The sequence below is a fragment of the Hyperolius riggenbachi genome, chromosome 3 (genome assembly GCF_040937935.1).
Source record: "Hyperolius riggenbachi isolate aHypRig1 chromosome 3, aHypRig1.pri, whole genome shotgun sequence".
In the NCBI taxonomy this organism is placed as follows: domain Eukaryota; kingdom Metazoa; phylum Chordata; class Amphibia; order Anura; family Hyperoliidae; genus Hyperolius; species Hyperolius riggenbachi.
This window is the reverse complement of record NC_090648.1, coordinates 264,796,399-264,822,870: the sequence shown is the minus strand read 5'-3', so window position 1 is coordinate 264,822,870 and position 26,472 is coordinate 264,796,399. Positions and strand designations below refer to the sequence as shown.

The window sequence follows — 26,472 nt, the reverse complement described above, 5'->3', positions numbered from 1 at the left end:
ACTCCACCCTGCACTACAAACCTTTATTTCCATAAATCAACTGCAGCTTCATATCTTCAGGAAGGGAAGTGAAGCAGCATGGTTTTCAGTCAACAGATCTCTCTAAGGTATGTTCCACAGACTCTGGAGAATATGCTGGCATCTTATGATACTACTTAAAATTGCAGTCCTTGAGCTACAGAGTATGAGGACTGCAGTGTCCTTCACGTACATTTTACTTTTAACACAGAGCACAATATTAACCAATTCCGAGTTAGCATGTAACATAACATGTACTTTATATACCCCCCAAAAATGACTAGAATGCATATGAACCAATTTACCAGTTCCACACCAATTACACCAGCACCAATCACGACCATCTTTTCAGGCACTTGCTTCAGGGATAATGCACCAGTGGAAGAAACTACAGTATCTTCATCTATCTACAAATTAAGAGAAAGAAACACAATTATTCATATTTATATGGTTTCAAATTCAGTAAAGGAAACAAAAGAAATGCCAGAGTATAGCTGTAAACCATTAAATCAAAACCTAGAAGTGATGTGAGGTTTAGGTTTAATAAATGACATATTAGAGCGTGTCAAAAGTTTGCAATATGTCGAAATTAAAACAGTCCTGTAAAGAAGAGTGGACTGAGGTTTCTCAATACGGATGTCAGACACATCAAATTACAGAACGCTTTTGGCTGGAATTATTGTTGCCAAGGTGGTGTAACCAGTTATTAGGATTAAGTGTGGTTATCTTTCCATTTGGGTAAATTGACTGTAGAATAGCTTTGCTCCTTGGAAAAAAAAATGTATAAAGTGCAATATGGATTTACTCGAGCTTTTGTCTACAGCAGTAGAATCCCTTTATAGTAAACTCCAAGGGACCAGGAAAAGTAGTTTACTATATAAGACGTTTACTATATTGGAATTGGTCATACATTGTATATTTATACAGTACAGACGCATTTGTTGGTACCTGAGGACTGAGTTTACTATATCCAGAGGTTTACTAGATCAGAGTTTACAATAACGAGATTCTACTGTACTTTCAGACACCATCCTGTATGAAGAATACGCAGTAATCAGGGTGAATCAGAATATGAAATGCTTTTCAAAGCCACCATATACAGTATGTACTGTATCATACTCAAATACAAATTAATTAGAACATAAACTGTGCCTCTCGTTTTTTCTACAGAAAACTGAATTACTGAATAAAATAATTACTCAAAAGCAGGGAGACCTTTACTTCACCACCTTCATAACCACCACTTTAGTGGCCCCATCTTGTGCATCGTGTGCATGCAGAACACGAAGGAATGGGAGTTGTATCGCTAGCAATTCACATTCCAGATATCAAGTCTCCTCTTTCAGCCATTGCTCTGGTACAAGTCCTCTCATTTGCATCACCTCCAGTGCTCTCCATTGTCACCATTATCCAGCGTTATTCTGACTTCTGGTAAAGGCAGAGATCACGATGATAAGTTCGTTACCTAGTAATGTAACTTCCAGTAACCCTCAGTACGCATCCTCCAAGACTAGCTCCTTTCCAAATACAGGAAAACCTTACCACATCTAACATTAACCACTTCACCACTGAGGGGTTTTACCCCCTGAGCACCAGAGCAATTTTCACCTTTCAGCGCTCCTTCCATTCATTCGTCTATAACTTTATCATTACTTATCGCAATGAAATGAACTATATCTTGTTTTTTCCGCCACCAATTAGGCTTTCTTTAGGTGGGACATTATGTCAAGAATTATTTTTTTCTAAATGTGTTTTAATGGGAAAATAGGAAAAATGTGGGGAAAAAAATAATTATTTTTCAGTTTTCGGCCATTATAGTTTTTAAATAATGCATGCTACTGTAATTAAAACCCATGAAATTTATTTGCCCTTTTGTCCCGGTTATAAAACAGATTTAAATTATGTTCCTATCACAATGTTTGGCGCCAATATTTTATTTGGAAATAAAGGTGCATTTTTTTCAGTTTTGCGTCCATCCCTAATTACAAGCCCATAGTTTATAAAGTAACAGTGTTATACCCTCTTGACAAATATTTAAAAAGTTCAGTCCCTAAGGTAACTATTTATGTATTTTTTTTAATTGTAAATGTTTGAATTTTTTTTAATTACAAAAAAAAAAATGGAGAGTGTGGGAGGTAATGAGTTAATTTTTTGTGTAAAAATCATTTATTTGTATGTGAAAAATTGTGTAGGGTGTAGTTTACTATTTGGCCACAAGATGGCCACAGTAACTTTTTGTTTTAATGCGACCTCCAAGCTTCCCTCCGGAAGCTTGGAGGAAGTATAAGGAGGCCGGACACGTGAGTTTTTGCTCACAATGATCGCGCTGCCCATAGGAGAGCAGCGGATCATTGTGGGGCTTAGATCAACGAACGGGAATGGATTTTCCCGTTCATTGATCTCCGGGCGAGCGGGCGGCGCCGTGTTTACTAGCGGCAGGCGGCGTGTTTACGAGCGGGAGCGCGGACAGCGTCGGGAACGCGGAAAGTACGGATTTCTCTGTCCCTGGGGGTTAAAGGATGGAAAAAGGGACGGAGAAATTCGTACGGGCGGGGGTAAAGTGGTTAAACATACTTTCAATCCCACCTATAGCGTCCAATAAATAACTGGACAAGACAGAAAGAATATGCTTATCATAACACTATCATAGCAAGAATGGGTGGCCTGTCATGGAGGATTACTGGAAAATAAACAACCATGTAACTTTTTCAAGGCAAATGCTTCAAGGTGATAAGCAAGAATCAATCAGTCCTTAGGCACAAAAGTTGAAGAACCTTCCACCTAAAGATCTTTTCTTAAAGGGAGTCTGAAGCAAGAATGAAAATAAAAAACAGATACTCACGTAAGGAGAGGGAAGGCTCTATACCCTGTCCTGCTATAGAGCATTCCCATTCTCCTTCTGATCACCACTTTCCCCCGTTAGCAGTGTACGACCCATGGGTCGTAGACTACTCTCTTCCGGGTTAAGCTGGCTTCAGCAGTCTTTGTAAGCATCCAGTCTTCTGAAGATGGGCCACTCCATACTGCACCTGCACAGTACAGACCCCCCGGTCTTTGGGAGCCCGAGTGCTCCTGAAGACTTTCGAAGTCTCCCTCAGCGGGAGATTCAAACGAAGGAGCCTGCTTAGGAACGAGGACATCGTGAGGAGAACAGGAAGGTTTATAAGACCCAGAGCCTTCCCTCTCCTTAGGTAAGTATCTGTTTATTTTAATTCTCACTTCAGACTTGCTTTAAAGCAAACAAGAACAGAAATTAAACTTATGAGACACATAATTGTATGTGTAGTAATAATAGTGTATAAAACCTCCCTGCAGTCTCACATTCCTACTTAAAATGAAAACTTGATCTCTAAAGTCTGCACTGCAGCCATTTCAGTGTAACATACAATTTGGTTAATTCAATTGCCAACAAAAAAATATTGTAATGAACATGTACACTTTTCAGCTACCGTATTTTTCGGACTATAAGACGCACTTTTTCTCCCCCAAAAGTGGGGAGAAAAAGTTACTGCGTCTTATAGTCCGAATGTAACAATAACTCCATACCTTAGTGCTTGTTTCCTTAGGTGGTAAACCCTAAGCAGCATAGGAGAAGCCGCTCTAATTATTCACAATGCTCTCATTCTTTGATCTTTAATCCTCCCCAGCCTGCCCCGCAGCAGTGCGATCCACATTGCATGCCCCGCAGCAGTGCGATCCACATTGCATTGTAATTATCCACTATGCACCTTTGATCTTTAATCCCTCCAGCGTGCTCCGCAGCAGCGCAATCCACATTGCATTGTAATTATTCACAGTGCTCGTTCTTATATCTGTAATCCCCCCCAGCGTGTCCCCCAGCAGCACGTGATCCACAATGTCTCTATGCGGCATACTAAAAGCCGCTGTCATCATCACAATGTTACTTCTTTGAACTTGCCCAGCGTCAGCCCCGCAGCTCGTTCCCAGCTCAATCCCAGCTGACAAATACCGATACACTTCAGCCGCTACAGCGGCAGTCCTCAGAGGCTTCCGTACTTGCATTGTTACTTGTGTCATAACGTGACCCTGCAGTAAAAGAACGAGCACTGTGAATAATTACAATGCAATGTGGATTGCGCTGCTGCGGGGCACGCTGGAGGGATTAAAGATCAAAGGTGCATAGTGGATAATTACAATGCAATGTGGATCGCACTGCTGCGGGGCAGGCTGGGGAGGATTAAAGATCAAAGAACGAGCATTGGAGTTGATTACAGCAGCTGCTTCTATGCTGCTTGGGAACACTGTGGATCATGTTGGTGCTGCTGATGCCATCCTACTGTGCACCTCTTAGGACTGCATGGACACCCTGACGAGACCCTGCTACTGGCACCCAGGCTGGTGAGATCACGTTTAATGTAATTGTATTGCTTAGTTTCTAGGGAGGGGGGGGGGGGAAGAGTTGTGCAGTGCAGTGTAGCTGGGTGGAGGGGGCATCAGGGGTTAGTAGGGGTTAGTGAAGTGTAGTTTAGTATCGTTTTTAATGGCAGCAGGGGTTAGTAATGGCAGCAGGGGTTAATGTAGCTTGGCAATGTGACAGAGACATTGTGGGTGAGGAAAGGTCCATAGGACACTCCTGGACCATGGATGCACCCAGGTTTAGTGTATTTTTTTTCCCACGGTTTATGCCCTTTAAACCTAGGTGCGTCTTATAATCCGGAGCGTCTTATAGTCCGAAAAATACGGTACTTTGTTATCAGCAGTGCTTGATGACCCACACATGACAATTTTGACTCTGTTTACTCCTCAGGGGAGCCAGGGCCGTGTTGGACTTGCTGTTCAACTGCTTCATAGATAACACTGCTTCATTAACGTTTGAATGAAAAAAATAATTGACACAGGCAGGTAATAAGTAGGTGTACGGTCATTACAGATGCACAATTACTGTTGCCTACAGGCTAGCAACTGCTGCTATGGAGAAGGGAGGAGGGACAACAGCATGCTGTATGACAGGGCAAATTCCAATGAATGTGGTAAGCAGGCGGTTAGTTGGAGCTATCTCTGATTAGTTTAGAATAGCATGTGGATGCACCTTTAGTACTACATGTAGCCATGTTTATCGCCTCGTCACATGTCAGCTCAGGTACGCTTTAAACAGCCAACAAATCAATTCTGTAATACTTCAGAAAAGTATTGAACACTTGACCACATTGCAGACTTGTAGTTTTGATCTGGAATATCTTCGGCTTTGTGAACCTAAGTCCCTTGACTCTGCTTTTGTGGAATGTGCCAAATCAGAAACCAGTACCTGTAAATCCACAGCCCTGTAGACCTTGACAATAGCCAATATTATGCACAACAATATGCATTCAGGTAATGTGGATTTTGAAGCCCTAAATCTTTTGCATCTACCACTATCATGGGGACCCCGGAATGAGAATGACCATGACATGTTTCCAGAGTTTGCACACATATTTGTGGGCATGTGGATTTATTATTATAATTACCAATTAATGACTTGAAGGTTCTTTAAATATTGCACTGCGCCTCTGGAGCTCCCCACATGCTTGTTATTAGCTTGACTGAATGAACTATCATGTCTGCGCTTTGTAGCAACAAGTTACCTCAATTCCTGGGAAGGGAGCAACCTCAGAACCAGTAGCTATAAGGATGTTCTTTGTGTTGATGACCTGTGTGCTTCCATCTGCTTTAGTTGCAGTCACTTGGTTTTTCCCGGTAATCTTTCCAAAGCCTGGTACATGTACGACCTGTGGGAAAAATTCTACATTCACTTTTTACAAACTGATCTATACAATCAGTACTTTAACAGAGTTATAGCAATAAACATATCAACCATCAACCTAATAAATGATCACAAGTGTCAGATTATACTATGTATTAAGTATCCTCAACATCATTAAAAATGAATACATTTTATATTGAAAGTTTTCATCAAAGTAAGGGAAAAAAAGTACCTCTGAACTGAAACCAAGATTACTGAATGAAGCCCATGGTGGGCTAGGTAACCCCCCTCCTCCCCCCCCCCCCCCTTACAGCCGAATACCAAAACTAGGAAGTTTGTTCGGCGCATGATTGAAAACTACAAGTTCCAAAGGGTGCAAGCACAGCAAAAGCAAGCGCTCATCCATGAGCTCTTCACTGTGCAAACGCAGTTTGAAACTTGCACCTGCACAGTTCATAATTGCTTTGCGCCACTCAGAGAAGCTTCTGGGCAGCTGCAAAGAAGAGAGATGAGATAAAGGAAATGGGGGGACCCTGAGGACAATGTGCAGTGGCAGCACAGTTAGGAGGAGATAATCAAGCCCACCAAGGACTACAATCAATAGGTTTTTCCCCCCAATTCAGAGGTACTTTAAACTCCTATACTATATAGATTCATTACACACAGAGTGATATAGTTCAAGTGTTTAATTCTTTTTCATTTTGCTGATTCTAGCCCAAAGAAAGAGAAAGCCAAAATTCAGTATTTCAGAAAATTAGAATGTTGTGAAAATGTTAAATTTTAATGTTCAATTTTAGGTCTCATTCCACTCAGCTAAATAACCCAAAATACCTGCAAAGGTGTCCTAAGCCTTTAAATGATCTCTCAGTCTGTTGCAGTAAGCCACATGGGAAGACTGCTGACTTGACAGTTGTCCAGGTGAAAGTCATTGACAGTCATTTAAACCCTTCCCAAGTAGGAGCGTAACCACAAAAAGTCAAAGTAGCCGGCTGTTCACAGAGTGCTGTATCCAAGCATACTAATGGAAAGTTGAGTGGAAGTAATACATAGGTTAGAGGACCAGCACACCAGAATGCAATTAGCACCAGTTTTGTTTGTAGACTATAGCTATAACACATCAAACAACAAAGTGAAGAAATCACAATAATGTACACATAAGTGGACAACTGATGGAACTTTGACACATACAAGAAGGTCAATACAGTAATCATTCTACTAAAGCAATGATTGGCTGTATGAGTATATGAGGAATCAGCATAGGAATATAACAGCACAATATGACAATGCAGACAGAGGCAGCGGAAAGCAACAGCGATAAGCGGCAGAGCAATTACATGTCATGCTGCTGCTTTAAAGGGAACCTAAACTGAGAGGGATATGGATGTTTCCTTTTAAACAATACCAGTTGTCTGGCAGCCCTGCTGATTGCTGATCTCTTTGGCTGGAGTAGTGGCTGAATCACAGACCTGAAACAAGCATTCAGCTAATCTAGTCTGACTTCAGTCAGAGCACCTGATCTGCATGCTTGTTCAGGGGCTGTGGCTGAAAGTATTAGAGAGACAGGATCAGCAGGAGAGTCGGGCAACTGGTATTATTTTAAAGGGAAAAATCCATATCCTTCTCAGTTTAGGTTCCCTTTAAGGGAGCCACTTTCTCCAATTCCCTCTGACGAAGGACTGTAGTCTAAAACAGTGCTGTCAAGGTAATACACTCTTGACATGCAATCGCTCTGCTGATGATTGCTGTTACTTTCTGCTGCCTCTTCATTTCCATATTGTGCTGTTTTATTCCTCTGCAGATTCCTTTTATGCTCATACAGCCAATTGTTGCTTTAGCAGAGTGATTACCTTATTGACCTTGTTGTATGTGTCAAAGTTCCATCAGTTGTCCACACCGCTGTGTACATTATTGTGATTCCTTCACTTCGTTGTTTCATGTGCTATATCTATAGTCTCAATACGGATCTATTGCCAATTGCATTCTGATGTGCTGGTCCTCTAAACTATTTATTATGGTACACAGGCATTAACCTCCCTGTCGGTATGATCATTTTCAGATTTTAGGGTCTAAAAGTGGTGCAATTTTTGCACATGCTTTTTAACCCTAAAAGCAGGAAAACATTCTACCACAGTGAGATCTGCAGCAGCCCCTGCACTTACCTCCCTGGGATCCAGTGCTGCAATTCTCCATCCGTCCTCCGGGTGGCACTGTACCCGTCATCATGACAACAAACAGGAATCTCCATTGAAGGATCCAAAACCTCTGGGGACTGGAAGAAGAATGGCTGCTAGTGTCTGGATCTTAGGGGAGGCGAGTTGAAACGCCCGCTGCGCTGCAGGCTCTGCTTATACCTCCCGGCAGCTACCCCGAGTCAGGCTCGGGATTACCACTCCTGGCTTCTTTTTTTCCACCCCGAGCCTTAAATCGGGGTTACCACTAGGGAGGTTAAATAAAGATGCATACAGAGTGCTCACTCTTTCCAAAATGTAGTCACTTTTGATGCTAATCAATGGAAATGCAACAGAATCTAAAAATTTGTTACTATAGTACTGTATTCTAGTCAAAGTAAAATAAGATGCTTTGTAGAAAGGTTAAATGGCCAGTTCACACTGCACAGTTAAAAACTGGTCCGTCAAACTGAATAGTTTTTATTTGGGCATCAGTTCTTTATCTGTTACTTTCATTCCATTAGTGATCAGTCAAATACTACGCATTCATCTATCTGGAATTATTACAGCCTCCCTTTACTTGCAGTCCATTTGGCGGAACGTACCAAACAGATCCATTTTAAATGGACTGATGTGAACGAATCCTATTGATAACATAGGATGCATTCACATCCATTAGGATCCGTTACGGAAATTGACCTTTTTAGCGGACAGTGTGAACCAGCTTTAAAGAGAACCAGAGATGAAGCACCCTCATGTATTTTATTACATTTATCAGTGGGAACATGACAGTAAACACCTACCATGCTTTTAGTTTCATTGTTATCTGCTTAATTAGTCTATTAGCAGCTGTGATAAGAATCCACCGACTATTCAGTCGAGGTTTGACCTGGAATCATTATAGCTGAGTCACTCTTCTGTGAAGTGTTTTCAAGCCCAAGCCTTCCCCTCTCCTGGCTTAGATTTCCTGCTTTGCATACTGAGAGCTGTGATGACTGGGAGGGGCTGCTCTGCTGAGAGACAAGCTCTGTGGCTGCAATATGATCCCTGTGTGCTCTGTGTGCACTAGATACTGATAATAACGGCAGTTTCATTCCTATGAGAGACACTTCCTACAGGCAGTACATCATACCAAAATGAAAGCACACAGCAGCCTTTCTCATATAGCCTAGATAGCAGCCTAGTCTCATATAGCCTAGACAGCACATCCAGAACAACTCATATAACCCGGAAGGAGAAGGGATATGAGCTGGCGGCCATATTTGATTTTTCCTGGAGCAATAATGGATAAAAAACACTAAAAAAGGCACACCAGAGCGGCAAAATTATCAGGTAGAGCATTTATTCTTTACAAGCTATCAACTGATATGTTTATTTTGTGTGAAACGTTCATCTCTGGTTCCCTTTAACAACTTTCCTAGGTACTTACATATTATACCATCTGAAGAGTTTGGAAGTTCCATGTTTAAATTCTTCACTACCTTGCTCCACTACCAAGATTTAACCATTTTTGAAAAGCTGAAAGTCCTGGCTTTCCATTACACCAGGTCACGTGTCAGTGTAATGCTCTGTAGCCAAGTTAAAGGGTTTTGAAGGAGGGGTGTCCCCTGCATCTTGAGAGGTGAAGAGGGTGTATAGCTGGGCTGCTCCTTCGTCTTAAAGAGGAACTGTCGCAAAAATCTTAAAATTTAAAACACATACAAATAAGAAGTACAATTCTCCCAGAGTTAAATAAGCCATAAATTACTTTTCTCCTATGTTGCTGTCACTTACAGTGCGTAGTAGAAATCTGACATTACAGACAGATTTTGGACTAGCCCATCTTCTCATAAATGGGCTCCCAGGGTTTTCTTTATTTTTAAAAGCACTTAGTGAATGCCAGTTACACCGTCCAACTGCCAAAATAGTGTGCAGCGAGCAGGGAGGCTGGCCAGCATCTTTGTATTAATCGTTTTCAGGGAATGTCTATATAAAGAATAAAGGCCATACTGAGAATCCCCTATGGAGAGATGGACTAGCCCAAAACCTGTCGGTAATGTCAGATTTCTACTACCTGCTGTAAGTGACAGCAACATAGGAGAAAATTAATTTATGGCTCATTTTATTCTGGGAGAAATGTACTTATTTGTATGTGTATTAAATTTTAAAATTTTCGCGACAGTACCTCTTTAATAGTCTCCAGCCCCTGCCAGTAACACACAGAGAGAGGAGAGGAGGGTGTATAGCTTGTCTGCTCCTTCGTCTTCTGTAATGACACCCTTGTGACAGAAGACAACCTCCCGGGGGTGCTGCTTATCATCAATGTCGGGTTTGTTCGGTACTTCTGCAATCACACTTTGTGCAGCCAAACAGCTTTTCAAAAAGGGTTAAATCTTGGTAGTGGAGCAAACAAAACTTAAACAAGGAACTGCCAAACTCTTCAGACGGTATAATACGTAAGTACCCTTTCCTATTTCTTAAAAAGAAGCCTATTACTATATAGCAGTACATGAAAGCATTAAAGTGAACCAGAGACAAATCACCATCATGTATTTTACCATATATATCAGTGGGAACATTAAAGAAAACACCTCCCCTACTCTCTGTTTTATCCTTCACTGCTCAGCCTGCTGTTATCAGCCCTGATAAATTCCCCGACTGAGCTTCTCTGATGTCTTTTCAAGCTCAAGCCTGCCCCCTTCTGGCTCTGCTTTCCTGTTCTGTATACTTTGCAGCATCACAGAGAGCTGTGATGAGATGGGAGGAGCTGCTAATGTAAGGGTATATTGAAAAACTTTTTTTTTTATATTTGTTAGTCATAAGAGGTTTTTAGAAATGGTGATTTCATTTTGCACACAGCCCACTAAATAATATGCTTTTCTGATGAACTGTGTTTTGCTTGGAGTTTTAGTAAAAAAAAAAAAAAAATAAAAAAAAATAAATAAACCGGCACACCAGAGCCGCGAAAATACCAGGTATAGTATTTATTTTGTAAAATCTATCGGGGGATATGTTTATTTTGCGCCAAAGCGCTCATCTCTGGTTTCCTTTAAGCGCTTGGGTCTGAAGTGGTTAATACATATTTCTCACTGACTGACCATTGAACTGTAATGAAAAACGCTTATGCAAATGCTAAAATCGCACCTTGTTCTGTTTAAATAGGTGAGCAATGCCAGTTGTAAGAGACTTTACAGCACCACTTTTTTGCTCCATCATTTTTTCTAGGTTTAACCGGAGACCAGTCACTAGGAGGAAATACATGATAAAAATCAGTAACGTAATATGGAAAATGTTTTTGCATCAAGCGGTTTTGCAATCTTAACTTATGCTACCTGAACAAACATTACGGTCACACACACGATTTAGTCAATACTAGCGGATAAACAATCTGTTATAAATTAAGTGAGTGATTAATCATATGGGACTGCCTTTCAAGCAAATATAACAGTATTTACTAATCAATATCTGAATAACTGTTCGGGAACAAAGCCAGATTAAAAATTTTCAAAAGTGAAAACAAGTCAACCACTAGCTCAGTTTAAAAAGGAGGAAAAATGTTTTGTTTTGTTGTTTCTAACTGTCTTTTAACCACTTCTCTACCACGGGGTTTTTCACCTAAAAACCACAGCAATTTTCACATTTAAGGGAGGCAAGGGTTAATGGGCTTAATGGGGGTATAATTTATTTAAAAAAAAAACTCACTGATGCTGATCAGTCACTAATGCTGTGTTAGTTATCTGAGATCCTCTCACGAGTGATCTCAGTAACTGTAACAGCATAGTGACTGATACAATGTTTACACACATTCTGCATGAATAAGCACTGTCATTGGCTTTGTGAACACATGTTCACATCAGCCAATCACAGACCAGCGGGTGCCCGACGCGTATGCCCGTCCGCGTGCGCACGCGAACGCGATCGCGCACAGCAGGAAAATAAACAGGAGTTGCCTATCTACGCCCCTGTGACTCAGGTGAATTTTAAAGGGGCGTAGATAAGCGTGGCAGAGGTTGTTAAGTGGTTAAATATAAACCCAATGTCTCTACTCTAAAAGTACCTAAACATTGTAAATAAGATATACTGTATACTATATGTTTATTATATTTCAATGGTATTAGCATTTACCTTCAATTCCTCTGCTTGCAAAATCTTTTCCATGGGCTAAATGATACAGATAAGAGTTGTTCAACAAAGCCTGTAAGCAAAAGTTTTAAACATGAGCAAGCTTCTAATAACTAATACCATAACAAAATGCTAAACTCTTAAGCTGGATACACATGGTACAATTTTCTGTCAAATCAAAGGATCTATTAGATAATTTCCCACCGGTCCGATTGATTTGGGTACTTAATGTAAAAACAATTTGGATGTCTACATACGATGCAATTTCTTATCAGATCACTGGTCAATCTGATAGAAAAATGTACCGTTTGTATGAGGCTTTACCCTTTACCCCTCCCACCGTATTGGGGAAGTGGCTGTGCAGCCATGTAGAAGTGCCCCTGTCGTCCTCTCTTCCAATCCTCTCTTCCTCCTACATATTTGCCCCACTACCCTCAGACTGATGCACAGGGCAAGAGGGTAGAGTTGAAACAAGATGGCATATCAATCTGTTCCCAAACATGCTATGCACAATAACTTATTCACACATAGTGAAGGGCAGTTTCCTAAACCAAGCCTGTGAGAGGGGTGAGAAGAGGTGGAAGCAGCCACAGATACTCAGTAAGACTGGCCTGCTCAGCATGATTGAAAATAAAAGTTATATAGCAAACAATATGTATGTGCCTTCAGATTAGTCTTAATAGATAGACAAGAAAGCAGAATTCCCTCAGAACAATGTGCTAAAAGGGTTTTCCACTTCCACTGCTGTTGTATAGCAATGCAGCAAAAAATCAGGACTGATCTGAAGGACTGTGTGCATTACCTATTGAAGAGACTGTCTATGTTCTAATTATGGAGAGTCCCCCTCACTTCCTGCCATAGAAACACTAGAGACGTTGGGGAAAAGCTTGTCAAAGGGTTACGGTAAAACTTTGACAACTGTCTCTGGATATTTATCTCCAACTTGTGGTCTAATGACAACCATACATTTCACAAGGACTGAAAGAGAAGAAAAATCTCCTTACCAGATAAGAGGGACACAGACAATAATAACAAACATGATAAAGGTTCTAACCTCCGGATATTCATGCTTTTTAAACACAGGAATAACAATACCCATTAATGATTTGCCATGTGCATCCAGATGTGCTATGTATCATTTTAATTAAATATAACAAGACAAAGCATTACATGGTAGATTCACTAAAGCGAACTCACGTGGGTTAAACCAGCAAGCGCACGCTACATATGTTTCTGGCAGTGTTAAGTTATGTGCGATAGTTTTTAGTGCTGCGCACTATACTTGTAGCGCAACTGCGATACTTCACTAGTGCGGCTGCTACTACATCAATTGATGTAGTAGCGGCTGTGCTAGTGAAGTATCGCGGTCGCACTACAAGTATAGCGCTATCGGGGAACGATCATTTCAAACGACTATAGTCGCATGTGTGTACGCACCTTAAGTGTTAACAATTAGGTCCATACATAGTGGACTAAACTGTTATTGATGCCTAATGCACCCAAGTATGTATTTAGAGAGTTTAGTGTAATTCCCCCTCAGTGTCTAATCACAAATTGTAATTTGATCTCCCCCCAGAGTCACGACTGCCATGGAAGAGATGGCAGATAAGCCCATTTGAAAGCACAGGATTTTATCAATATGTCTGCATCCATGAAACAGGAAGTAGAAACAGTGCAGATTTATTTTAGGTTTATTTTTAGATTTCTATCAGCTGTAACAAAAAATGTTTTTTGTTTAAAGGTTATTATGCTGTTGCGTATCTTTTAGAGCAAAGAGGATGTTCCGAGTTCAGGTCTGCTTTAAATCCTAGGTGCAGACTTGAAGAACAAGCAGTTAAAGAGACTCTGTAACCAAAATTGCAACGTTTTTTCTACCATCCTACAAGTTCCTAAACCTGTTCTAATGTGCTCTGGCTTACTGCAGCACTTTCTACTATCACTGTCTCTGTAATAAATCAATGTATCTTTCCCCTGTCAGACTTGTCGCCCTGTGTCTGGAAGGCTGCCATCTCTTCCGTGCTGGTCTGTTTATGCACACCCCTTTCCAGGCCCCTCTATGCACACTCCAGTGTGTGTGTTATTTACATAAGCCAGCAGCGTCTCTGCTATCTGATCAGTGATAGAAGAGAGCTGGATAAAAATCCTCCTCTGTTAGGCTGTGAAAGGAGCTGGCTGACACATACTGAGGAATTACAGACAGGAAGAAATGATCAGCCTCATAGCCTGTCACTAGTATTCAGTGGGTGAGAGCTGCAGAGGACAGAAGGTAAACACACAAATGATCTCTTGAGATTCAGAAGGAAGGCTGTATACAGCCTGCTTGTGTATGGATGTATTTTCTATGTGTGGACATACTGTACATCAACCTACTTCCTGTTTTGGTGGCCATTTTGTTTGTTTATAAACAAACTTTTTAAAACTGTTTTTGACTACTTTCAATGCGGCAGGGAGTGGCGAAATTGTGACAGAGGGTAATAGGAGATGTCCCCTAACACACTGGTATGTTTACTTTTGTGTGATTTTAACAATACAGATTCTCTTTAAGGACTCAGAAACCACCTATGACGTCACCAGACAGTTTATGGTTACTGGTGGTCGATTATGGGAGGAGAGAGAGTATGTAGTTTTTTTTATCAGGTTTATGTTTAGATGGCCAGGCCCACACAATATATCAGTTAATAAACATGTCACTTTTTTTTTTACTGCACTTAAAGGGAACCTTAATCAGGAAATAAATGAGGTTAACTTACCTGGGACTTCTACCAGCCTTCTGCAGCCGCCCTGTGCCTGCGCAGTCACTGAGTGAGCCTCCTGTCCCCCGCAGCGCCCCCTTTCGGCCTGGCGACTTGACATGTTAACGGCCACTGCGCAGGGAGCATTCTGCACATGCGCAGTAGAGATTTCCCTGTACTGCACATGCGCAAAGTGCTCCCATCCACAGGAGCACGATCAGGAGGCGCACGGACCTGGGCCGCGCATCCAAATGAAAGAGGAGCGCTTGCAAGGAATTGGAGGATCGCTCAGTAACAGGGCAGGTGCAGGGGGCTGGTAGAAGCCCCAGTTAACTTAAAAACTCTTATTTTACAATTTAGGTTCACTTTAAAGTAAACCTGAACTGAAAAATAAAAAAATCAAAACACACACACACGTCATACTTACCTCCCACCTAATCTGCTTATCAGTTTTCTCCTCTCCCACATCCTGTTTGTCCAATGTGATCAATGGAATTCTCTGTCCTCTATGGAGATGACTGCATAGCAGATTCTGGGTCAGCAGTCCATTAACCAGTAATATTGTTTGAGCCATAGGGAAACATGGACATTACCTTGCACATCAGTTGTCCTTTGAGTTATAACTGACAGAAACTAATATAGTGAAACTTTTCAGTTTCCCAAGAGACATGTCTGACATGATCTTGTCAGAACTGGAAGGAATCGCTGGAAGAAATGGTGGGCTTCTAAGAGAACCTGATGGTGAGGTAAGTATGTAATATCCATTTGCAGGTGCATCATGTGTTTATTTAAATTATTTTTTTCCACGGTTCAGGCACACTTTAATAAAACATATTTTAAAGATTTTCAAAAGAAAACAATTGTAGCTATAAAAATAATTCTAAATGATAATAGGTTAGACCCAAACTGACGCTACATTTACACTTTACAAAAATGCGTGTTTTCTCCCGCAATACAAATTTGCATTACAAATGACAGCCCGTGTAAGTCAATGTAAATTAAAATTCATGCAAGGAAAAAACAGCCCGATGCTTTTTTCTGACAGTGCCTGTGTTCTGTCTATTCTTTTTACATTAGCTGCTGTGGAACAAAAAAAAAAATTTTTATTTTTTTTTTACAAATGAACGGATGTGGTGTTTTAAAAGAATGTGTAGAAATGTGGATGCATTTTCTGTACATTCAAGTGAGCCTTGTTCACTACAGCAATTCCACTCATATTCACTTTCACCCTGACACACATGTGAATGGTTCACATGACTGAGCTGCAGTTTAAGGGTCTTTGTTCTAAACTTTTTTCAAAGTACTCAAAATGAAAGAAAAAAAATGGCGCCGACTTGTAAGTTGACACATACCTTAGATGGGATGCAGCCAACGTTCAGACAGGTACCACCAAGAGTTTCATTTTTCTCCACACAGACAGTCTAAAAAGAATATTTAAATTAATGTAAGAAAAGCAAACTATGTACATTAGAGGTAGACAACATTTTCCTAAAACACAGCCCTCTCAGACATGCCTGTTTCACATGGAAGGCTGAAGGCAGAGAATTCACCACCTGTCAGCTGCTCCTTTGCATCGACCAGGCGTTTGCTAGCACTCCGTATGTGCCAATACAGTGCTCAGAAAGGACATGAGGATTTTCTACTGCCAGGTAACCACACTATGCGTCAAACTCCATGACACCCATGGAATTACAAACACTGTCATTTAGCTGCATTGAAAGGCACTTGAGGGTAAGCAGATCGGAAGCTGATCTGCCCAACAGGCATGGAGTACATCCTGGAACCTGTCACTATGATAGCAGCCAGGACCACGTTTCTCCTGACTAGTTATGGATGGTCCTAGCCTCCATAGACTGACACTAGTTGGAGCACACAGCTAAGCAATCTCTAGGAGCTAGGACCAGCTGGAACTAGACAACAGCCATGCAGTGCTAGCTCCTTGCATAATGACAGGCCTATGAGAGCGTAGCTGCACACCACACTAAACTATGGAAAAGTGGCAGGAAACACTGGGACTAGCAAAGCAGCAATTTTTTTTCCTTGGGGGGGGGGGGGGGGGGGGTTAGGGAATGGAACAGACATTCGTTCTCTGTTTTTTCCCCCTATTTAATCCTATAAACTCTAGCTTGACCCACATAAAAGCTGGAGGACTCATGTTATGTGAAGCTATCAGGGCTGTGGAGTCTGTCCAAAAATCAGTATGTAACGTGAAATTCGTCTCTTAACTGCCAACGCTTAGGAATTTTACAAGACAACTGAAGTGAGAAGGATATGTAGACTACTACTACTACGCAGTGGCTGGATAGTGTAATGGTTAAGGGCTCTGCCTCTGACACCGGAGACCAGGGTTCGAATCTCGGCTCTGGCCTGTTCAGTAAGCCAGCATCTATTTAGCAGGAGACCTTAGGCAAGTCTCCCTAAACACTGCTACTGCCTATAGAGCGCGTCCTAGTGGCTGCAGCTCTGGCGCTTTGAGTCCGCCAGGAGAAAAGCGCAATATAAGTGTTTGTCTTTGTCTTTTACTATATTTATTCCCTTTAGACTAAAACTAGTCCTTGGTAAGAGTACTTGTAAAAGGTACAGACCGAAACAAAGAACATCTATCAGGCCCTAGGCAATGTAACTGTGGGTACATGTAAGAATGATGTGCAGGTACTCTGCAGGGAAATGAGGAGATTCTTCCTCTATTACACATTCTTCATGCACAATCTGAACAAGGTTTATGGGTGATAGACAACACCTCTGTGTTCAATGTGCACAACATTCTCAGTGGATTCCCTGCAGCTCTGTGGAGAGTGCATATGTAAAGTATAGTACTACTGTGTAACAAAGTAAACCTGAGACAGATTAAATTAAAGTTTTATACATACCTGGGGCTTCCTCCAGCCCCCTTCAGGCTAATCGGTCCCTCGCTGTCCTCCTCCGCCACCTGGATCTTCTGCTATGAGTCCAGGTACTTGAGCCAGTCTGGTGTAGTGCGCATGCACACACTCTGCCGCCGGGAGCGTCCTACACCTGCGCAGCACTATTGAGCAGGTGCAGAATGCTCCTGGCTGTGGAAGCGGCACATAGCCAGACTGCTCTGACTGGCTGAATTACCTGGACTCATAGCAGAAGATCCAGGTGGTGGAGGAGGACAGCGAAAGACTGATTAGCCTGAAGGGATTTGGAAGAAGCCCCAGGTATGTATAACACTTTTCTTTTCATCCGTCTCAGGTACCCTTTAATTTGTAGTCACCAAACCAAATTTTAACAACATATCAAATTATTTGATTTCATGAGCAAAGAGTGCATACATTTGCATAAATCAGCATCAATTCAGAATTATTTCCATCTCGTTGACCATCTCTATTAGTGACACGGCTACACATCAGGCTTTATACTTACAGCACAGATGTTGTTTCGTATATAAGAGATTCCTGTGTACACATCATATATATACTGTACAGTCACAATCAGATGTGTATATCTGACTTTAAAAATATGGGGACTGCTTTATTGAAGCAGCAGAAGTAACTAATTTTGATTGGTGTATTTCATTTTTGTGGACTGAACGCAGCTATTACTGTATATATACATTATTTTTAATGACTATTTTTTGAGAAATAGAACATTTTATCTTATTTTCTATTTTAATTACAGTTACAAATTCATTAGGAGACGGAGTCGGTGCATTTTTTCCCGACTCCGACTCCAGGCACCCAAAATTGCTCCGACTCCGACTCCACAGCCCTGGAAGCTATAGTGGTACACAAAAGAGTACTTTCAATTTTAACAGCACTGTGAACTAGTGAATTTAAACATAAGACATCATAAAGTGTGTGAGGTGAGAGCTTCTTCCTGGCCACTAAGTGACTCAGATAAAAGGAACAGACTATGCACTGCTGTATATGGAGCCCTAAGAGCTACTCCACATCTACTGATTCCACTAACCACAGGAGGGAACATGAGCTGCAGAAAAGCAAGTGATGGACAATAAATGATCTGCTGCATGCTCTAGAAAGAGGGGCTGCAGTGGGGTAGCTAAGGAGCTGTTGGCCTCAATGCAAGTTTTACATTGGGGCCCCCTCAAGCACTCTATACATAGCAATTGATACAGTGCACCAAAACCTGCCAATGGCAACTACAGTGTCAGAGGTGAAAGACGGGTATTGGGAGCAGTTTGTTAATAATAACTACTATTCAAAGTATCTATAGAAGTGATTATTATGAGCACAGGACCAATAACGAGCTAATGCTGCAGTTGAGGAAGGGTCCTATGGGGCCCCTCTGACCCAAGGGCCCCGATGCGGTGGCTACCTCTGCAACCCCTATTGCTACGCCCCTGAGGGGCTGGCATCTACAAGATTATAGCATCTCACTGACTTTCTATCACAGACATCTTTTCTAATCATTTCTACAATTCTAGGCAGCAAAATCGGTAGAAGCTAGCTGAAAGGTGTTTTGTTTTAGTTAAATTTAGTATAGCTTTAGAGAGAAAAACTGCTTCAGATAGTAATGACTAATAACTAAAAAGCAGATGAGATGAGAAGAAGATAAAAGTAATATCAATTTAGCTTTATACTTAAGAATTACCTGGAAACCCAGCTGGGCAGCTTTGATGGCAGCAACATAACCTCCAGGACCTGAGCCAACGACAGTGACATCTGCTTCCACTTCAAGTCATTAAGAAATGAATAGATGATAAAAAAAAAAATGGAATTACCATACTACACAATGTTCCATTAAAAGTGTTTAGAAATCTTAATTAATGCCAAAGTTGTGTTTGATTTAAGGACGACCGATTGATTCCCCTATGTAAAATATGCTCCCTCAGACCATGCAGAATGTTTACAGTACAGCGTATGCTCACCTGTCCACTGGCAGGCACCTTTCTCATCTTCTCTCTATCCCCACTGGGAAGCCTGTGTCCCGTGACATGTACGTAGTCATGTAAAGTATCTGCCACTGGCTCACGGGCTACAGGTACAGGTGGGATGGAGAGAAGACACAGGAGGAGCATGCCAGGAGACAGGCGAGCCTACACTTCCCTACCAACACTCTGCATGGTCTGGGGAAGCACACTAGATAGGAGGAGACCTAGGGACCCAGCAGGCGGCGGCGGTTTCACATATTTTCAATAGATTTAATGCTGAAATCTATTGAAAATCTGTATATAGTGTGTGGCAACAATAAATCCTTCTCTGATCTCATTTCGATCAGAGAGATCCATCTCATGGCCATCTATTAGAGTATGGCCCACCTTTATAGTTGGACAGAAGAGTCAGATTACTTACAGGCTTGGTCTGAATAGGTCCTTAGGGGAACAGCACAGAGTCTTTTTAACCCAGGTGTTACATGGCTGAGGCAAGCCGTCTGAACGAAAAGAATAAAAATTAAATGAACAATATGTAATTGAATGAATTCACATTTTAGTAAAGGCTCATACACACCTACCAACAATCTGCCCAACTATCTTCCAAATTTGTCTTTTGGAAGATAGGTTGGGTGTGTGCACGGCTGACAAACAACCAGATGACCAACTGATAACAGGTTGTTTGCCAGATCCAACTGGTGGATCAATCTAACCAACTTAAGGCTCATACACACCTACCAACTATCTGTCCAACTATCTGCCAAACTTGTCTGTTAAGCCCCATTCACATGCTCAACAGCAGTCTTTTATGCAGCACAATTGTCAAACATCTTTGATCGTGAAACAAGTTGAAACAGTTAAAAAAAAAAAAAAAAAGTATTTTGCTATTGTTCAAAAAGGTGATAAGACTGATAAGAAGTCAAGCCAACTGTTGGATTGACTTCTTATCAGTCTTATCAGCTTTTTGAGCAATAGTAAAGAAAAACTTATTTTTAGTTGTTTCAACTAGTTGTATGGGGCTTAACAGCCAAGTTTGGCAGATGGTTGGATGGATAGTTGTTAGGTGTGTATGAACCTTATCAGGCAGGTTGGAAAGAACCACATCAGGCAGGTTGGAATGAGTGTACAAGTCTTTTGAACAACTTTATTGTTTTTGAATGCAGACATGTTGTGAAGTTTGTCATTTAGCTTGCACGCATAGTATTTAAGTGAGTTGGCTGTTTAGTTGGTTGGCGTGTGTGTACATACTTGTCAGGTAAACAACTTGTTGTGTGGTTGGTCATGTTGTGCGGTTGGTTGTGCATTAAGTTGGACGTGTTAATGAGCCTTAACAATACAGTACAGTCTAAATGCCAACTCGTATTTCCCTTTATTCTTGCGAGAACAAAATTAATGTTATTTTGTTTTACCATCTATCTACAGGGGGAAAGATGTAATTACAAATGTAAGCAGTATGTGGTCCCCCAATATTCCAACCCAAATGGACACCATGCACCAGTTATGAAAAAAAACAAAGCAATATGTATGGTCAATGTCATCACTGGAACGCTGGCTGCTATCTTGGACTCCAGCATAAAATTGGATCTGTCCAAAAAACCCCATTCACATAAAAACTTTAATGCCGAAGCCTGCTCCCACCACTGTCAGGACATTTCCACTAGGGTGCCGGGTCTGTTTTCAAAACTTATTCTAATCCCTCCAGCCACGCCTACAGAGATTTGTATGGGTTATGCGAGGAAATGCTGCTGACTGTCTGTTTTTTTCCCCCGCATCTGAACTAAGAAGCAGCCTATTAATTTAAATGGGCTGTAATATCACATTCCTGTGTAGGGAACCGGACAAGAATCGCACAAATGGAAACTCAGCCTTACTGATGCAATTAAAGTCTCTGGCCATGGACTAGCTAGCAACAAAGCAGATAAGGTCCATCCGTACATAAAACTTAATATGACACCAGCAAAAATGCCAGCCAGACAGAAAGGACTATGGAGGCTGCCCTATTTCTTTCCTTTTAAACAATACAGGTTGCCTGGCTCTCGCTCTGATCCTGTGATGAATACTTTTACCCTGAACAAGCATGCATATTATGTGCTCTGATTGAAGTCTGACTGAATTAGCCACATGTTTGCCAGAAGATCAACAAGACTGCCAGGTAACTGGTATTGTTTTAAAGGTTACAAGAGGTGAAGAAAATAACAGATGTACTTACCTGGGGCTTCCTTCAGCCCCTAGAAGCCTATGTGTCCCTTGCCGCAGCTCTGCTCTCAGCCAGTCTTCTGGGGTCCCCTCTGTAGCAGCCGCCGACCCGGACAGGTTGGCGGCTTCTGCACACGCACAGTACAGTAGACCCAATTAATCTGTCAGACATAATGCCTGTGGCCAGACTCGCCAAACAATATTGAAGAGCAATGTTTGCAAAACTAGTGCAATGTTTACTGTAGACATGGGCTGAAAATACCATATTGGGTAATCTTCACCTGGAATTGGAATTCCTGAACACACTCTGCAGTGGGCTAATCAAATTAGAAAAAATATGATTAATAATCTGACAGCTGAATTATCAATCATTGGCCTTCTGTACCTGATTAATGCTGCACTAAGTTCCCATTTAGTGAAGAACAACAGAGACTGGCTAGTTGAATTTCACATTACTACACTGTTTGCACTATTTCAGATGCCAAACTGAAGGTGTGGCAATGCAGAAGTGTATGGGGTTTTTGACTGGATGATTTAGTCATAAAATAAAATGTAAACAAATGTTCAGCCCAAACAATTCATCATGACAGATCAGGTTTTTGGACAAGAAAAATCTTTCTTGAACAGAAGTAAAGCTAAGAACACCCAGCAGTTTGTCCCCCCAAACCGATCATATGTGATCTTTTAGGTTGATGGGCTATTGACTGTACAGATGTGCTCCGACGTTGGCTTCTTCCTGTTCAGCAGTCAGCCAGGTTGGAAAATGTTTTAATGATTGCTACTGTAGTTTTCACAGCTACTTCCTGTGGAACCTCTCATCTTTTCATTGAACATTACGACTCTGAAGTCTCTTTTTTTACATGTTTTTGTCATATAATCCTCTTAAGCATGAATGCCCTGTTGAATCACCGTATCCCTGCGGAAGATGAGCGATTTATTACAATGTAATAGCCCTGCAAAGATTCCGAGCTCGCAGGGCTTTACTTCATAGAAGAGGCAGAGCTTTACGCTGTAGCTCTGCCTCCTCCGCAGTCAATCTCGGCTGATCGCCGCCTCTCCCGGCCCCCTCTCAGTCTTCTTTCACTGAGAGGGGCGGGGAGGATGCGTAGATCCGCATAGATTGATTGCGGAGAGGCAGAGCTACAGCCTAAAGTTCTGCCTCTCCAGAGCAGCAGAATCTGCGACCTGCAAAGTCGTAGAACTTTGCAGGTCTATTACACTGTAATAAATCACTCATCTGCCGTGGGGATGTGGCGATTCAAAATCAAATCGTGGCCAGTATAATACATGTGTTATGTAAGTAGATCAAGTATTTCTCTACTTATATATGTGTTTTTTTCCCTGGCATAGTATGGCTGATCCTACTGCTTTAACAGGATTTTATGACAAAAACATGTAAAAAAAAAAAAAAAAAAGAGACTTTAGAGTCTCTTTAACAGAATATCTGTCCCAAAAGAGTTCATAGCTATACTGTAATTTAGGGGGGCCTTAGCAGGAAACCTCAGGGAAATGTTTCACTAATGTGATTGGGTGGATGGTAGCCTCTCGAACTGCTATGTTTCAGATAGGTTGTAGTTAACTATTCCCACACTATTCCGCAAATTACAATACTCTGTACTGTAGACGGTGCTGTGATTGGTGATCTGTTCCCTATGAGGTTTCCTGCTGCATCCCCTAAACTACCTAGCACTGAGTTTGCAACGGTAAATCAAAACAATCACAAAATACCAAAGACACTGCACATGGAAGATTTGTTACCAAAAACATTTCTAAAGTAACAACATAGACATAATCACTGTAAAGACTAGCTGCTTAGTTCCCTGCCAAGCAGTATGTTCTGCCCTATAAAGAGGACGTGACCCACAGGCAAACTCTATGGAAACTAAAATAGCAAATGTCCAACAACTTTCTAACTTTGCAGACTGTGAAACACCAGGAGACTGACATCGGTGGATACCTGTACACACAGTGGACTTATGTGAAGAGAGTAAGCAAACAATGAATGAATTACATTTTACAGTAATAGAGTATCTTATATTTATAACAGTAGAAATAGTTCAATGTAATTAGGGTGTATTGCTAATTCAAGAAAAAAACTTTTAATTCAACTCTCCCCTAGTTTTACTCCACATGATCCAGAATTAGCATGGGGTCAAACCACACTATGCATGGAACCAATCATAGTCCGTTAATCACTTGCTGGCAATTCTTATTAGCCTCGTGCAAAATTCTAGCTCACCCCAATAATTCCAGTTTATGCTTAAAGAGGAACTCCAGTGAAAATAATGTAGTAAAAAAAAGTGCTTCATTTTTTACCATAATTATGTATAAATGATTTAGTCAGTGTTTGCCCATTGTAAAATCTTTCCTCTCCCCGATTTACATTCTGACATTTATTACATGGTGACATTTTTACTGCTGGCAGGTTATGTAGCTGCTCCTAGCTGTTTTGGCTGTTAGAGACAGCTGTAAACAGCCATTTCCTGTCTGTGAACATTGTTACATTGTGGCAGTTTGCCCAGAGTACCGCGGTCCCAGAGCTTCTTGTGGGAGGGGTTTCAGCACAAAATCAGTCATACAGCGCCCCCTGATGGTCTGTTTGTGAAAAGCATTATATTTCTCATGTAAAAGGGGGCATCAGCTACTGATAAAGTTCAATTCTAGGTTGGAGTTTCTCTTTAAATACAGACATCAAAATAAGGATTCTTTTCCAGGGACAGTTGGTAGGCAGTGAAAAGCCTCTCAAACTCTCACAACTGTTTGCTGCTGCCTGGTAACTGCTTTCTGGGCACACAGCTCAACAGTCTGTGGAAAAGAGGTCTCAAGGTACCAGCTCTACAGTTACAAACATGCCAGTAAAGACTGGTACTCACATGCAATTTTGATTGGCCAATTATTGCCCAATTTTTCCACTTCCATGTAGAGCTCAACTATACAATCTGATCATAGTGTTCAAAATCTGTTGGCGCTAGTCTGCTTTAGGGGACCCAGCAGAAAACTATAAGGAGCAGTTCTCCGATCACAGTACTGTCTTAAAGCACAAAAAGCATTATGATTGGCCAAATAGTGTGGGCAAAGTTTACTGCAACCTATTGGAAGCCTAGCAGTTCAAGAGGGTGCCGTCCACCCAATCAGGCTAGTGGAATTTCCCTATGAGAGCTTCTTCTGAGTCCCCTAAAGTAGACTAGCACCTATCTGGGCACTCTCATATTACAGAGGTGGTAAAATAGGTCATCAATTGTCCAATCAAAATTGGATGTGTTTATGCACCTTTAGGCTGTGTTCTCACTTGAACAAAAAACACACTTTTGACAGTTTTACCACATCACAAAACTGACAGTGAACGCTTCGCATGTTAGATATAGGAGCTGTTGACATTGGTCAGTCTGCAACAGACCACACTTCTGTGCCATCCATGAAAATCCAATACAGGCAGATGCGTTTCCCATATAGCCCATGGATGGTTGGAAACGCATCCACTCCGGGCTCCAGCCAGATCACAATGGACCATGAGAGCAAACACTACTCTGTCCCCTGGGTGGCTGAAATAGGGTATATACTTTGTAAAAAGTTAAGGGGTACTGGTATATAAAACATCAGTGAGACTTGTTCCATTACCAGTATTAGTTTATGCTTGAGCTGCTATACAGTTGCTAACTAGATCATCCACCTAGAATAAGGACCTGAATCGTCCTGTCAACTTTAACATTTAGAAAGAGGGCAGTCATAGAACATACCCCTGAGGGGCATGAAGTGAGTACAGTAAGTGCAGTACATGAAGGTCAGGCCAGGCGTGAGCTGCTCTCTCCAGGTACAGCAGGCAGTGGCAGCACTGCTCAGTCTCTAGGCCCAGACAGTCATGCACACTCTGATATTCCGGGAGAGGGGAGCACAACACAGAGAAGGAGATCGGCCGCCGCACTGCGCCCGCCCGGTCCTCTCTTTACCTTGCTCAAGTTATAATACACGCGGCTCCAGCTGTGCATTTTGCTTCCGTAGCTGGCACTTTCCTCCCAGCCTGGTCTACTGTGGATCAAGGACTTCCTCAGCTGCGCAGGCGTGAGGAGGTGGGGCAGAAGCAGAGGACGGTGGGAGCTGTAGTTCCATGCTGTCTGCTTGTCGCATGACGTGATACCATACTAAAACTCTGCTAGTAGTGGGGTGAATGCGATGAGTTGTGTGAAAAGAATGCTGCAGCAACATGCCTGTTTTTTGTAAACATTTTCAGATTTTTTTGTTCGCAGAAGTATTTATACATGGTGGAACTATACTGCCCCAACTTCCTGCAACCAAACTAGTAGCATACATGGATAATCCGAAATAATAATCCGAACATTTGTATAGCGCTTTTTTTGGATGCTAGTATGACCTAAGTTGTCATTACCATTCTCACACAGAGCCCTGCTTTACCATGCAACTAATATCTCTCCTCCCACCCCAATCTAAAAAAAGCCCCTTTGGTGGGCAACTAATAACCTTTGCTGGAGGGAACTAATAACAGCGAGCACAGGATGTCTGCAGCAGGCTGGGTAAGTGAAACTTTTTTTTAATTTTGCAGTTAAAGTTCCCTTTAAATTGTACCAGAGATCATGATATACAAAGAATCACTACTAACCCGGGGCTTCCTCCAGCCCCATAATCACGTGAGTCCCTTACTGTCTCCCGTTCAGCTGCGATCAGACCCAGTAATTGCTTCAGTCG

The 26,472-nt window shown here is 41.7% G+C and overlaps 1 protein-coding gene across 1 annotated transcript in view; it reads right to left on the bottom strand.

Annotated features, from left to right (window-relative positions):
- Window positions 1-25,833, bottom strand: part of DLD (dihydrolipoamide dehydrogenase) — a 35,665-nt gene extending 9,832 nt beyond the window's left edge. Inside the window, exons 1-8 of the mRNA XM_068276290.1 lie at window positions 25,719-25,833; window positions 19,997-20,075; window positions 19,296-19,375; window positions 16,073-16,141; window positions 11,992-12,061; window positions 11,011-11,111; window positions 5,601-5,744; window positions 324-425 (exon numbers count right to left, since the gene is read on the bottom strand). Coding sequence (XP_068132391.1) covers window positions 324-425; window positions 5,601-5,744; window positions 11,011-11,111; window positions 11,992-12,061; window positions 16,073-16,141; window positions 19,296-19,375; window positions 19,997-20,075; window positions 25,719-25,757 — 684 coding nt within the window. The 5' untranslated portion in view covers window positions 25,758-25,833. The remainder of the gene's footprint in view (window positions 1-323; window positions 426-5,600; window positions 5,745-11,010; window positions 11,112-11,991; window positions 12,062-16,072; window positions 16,142-19,295; window positions 19,376-19,996; window positions 20,076-25,718) is intronic.
- Window positions 25,834-26,472: the final 639 nt, after the last annotated feature.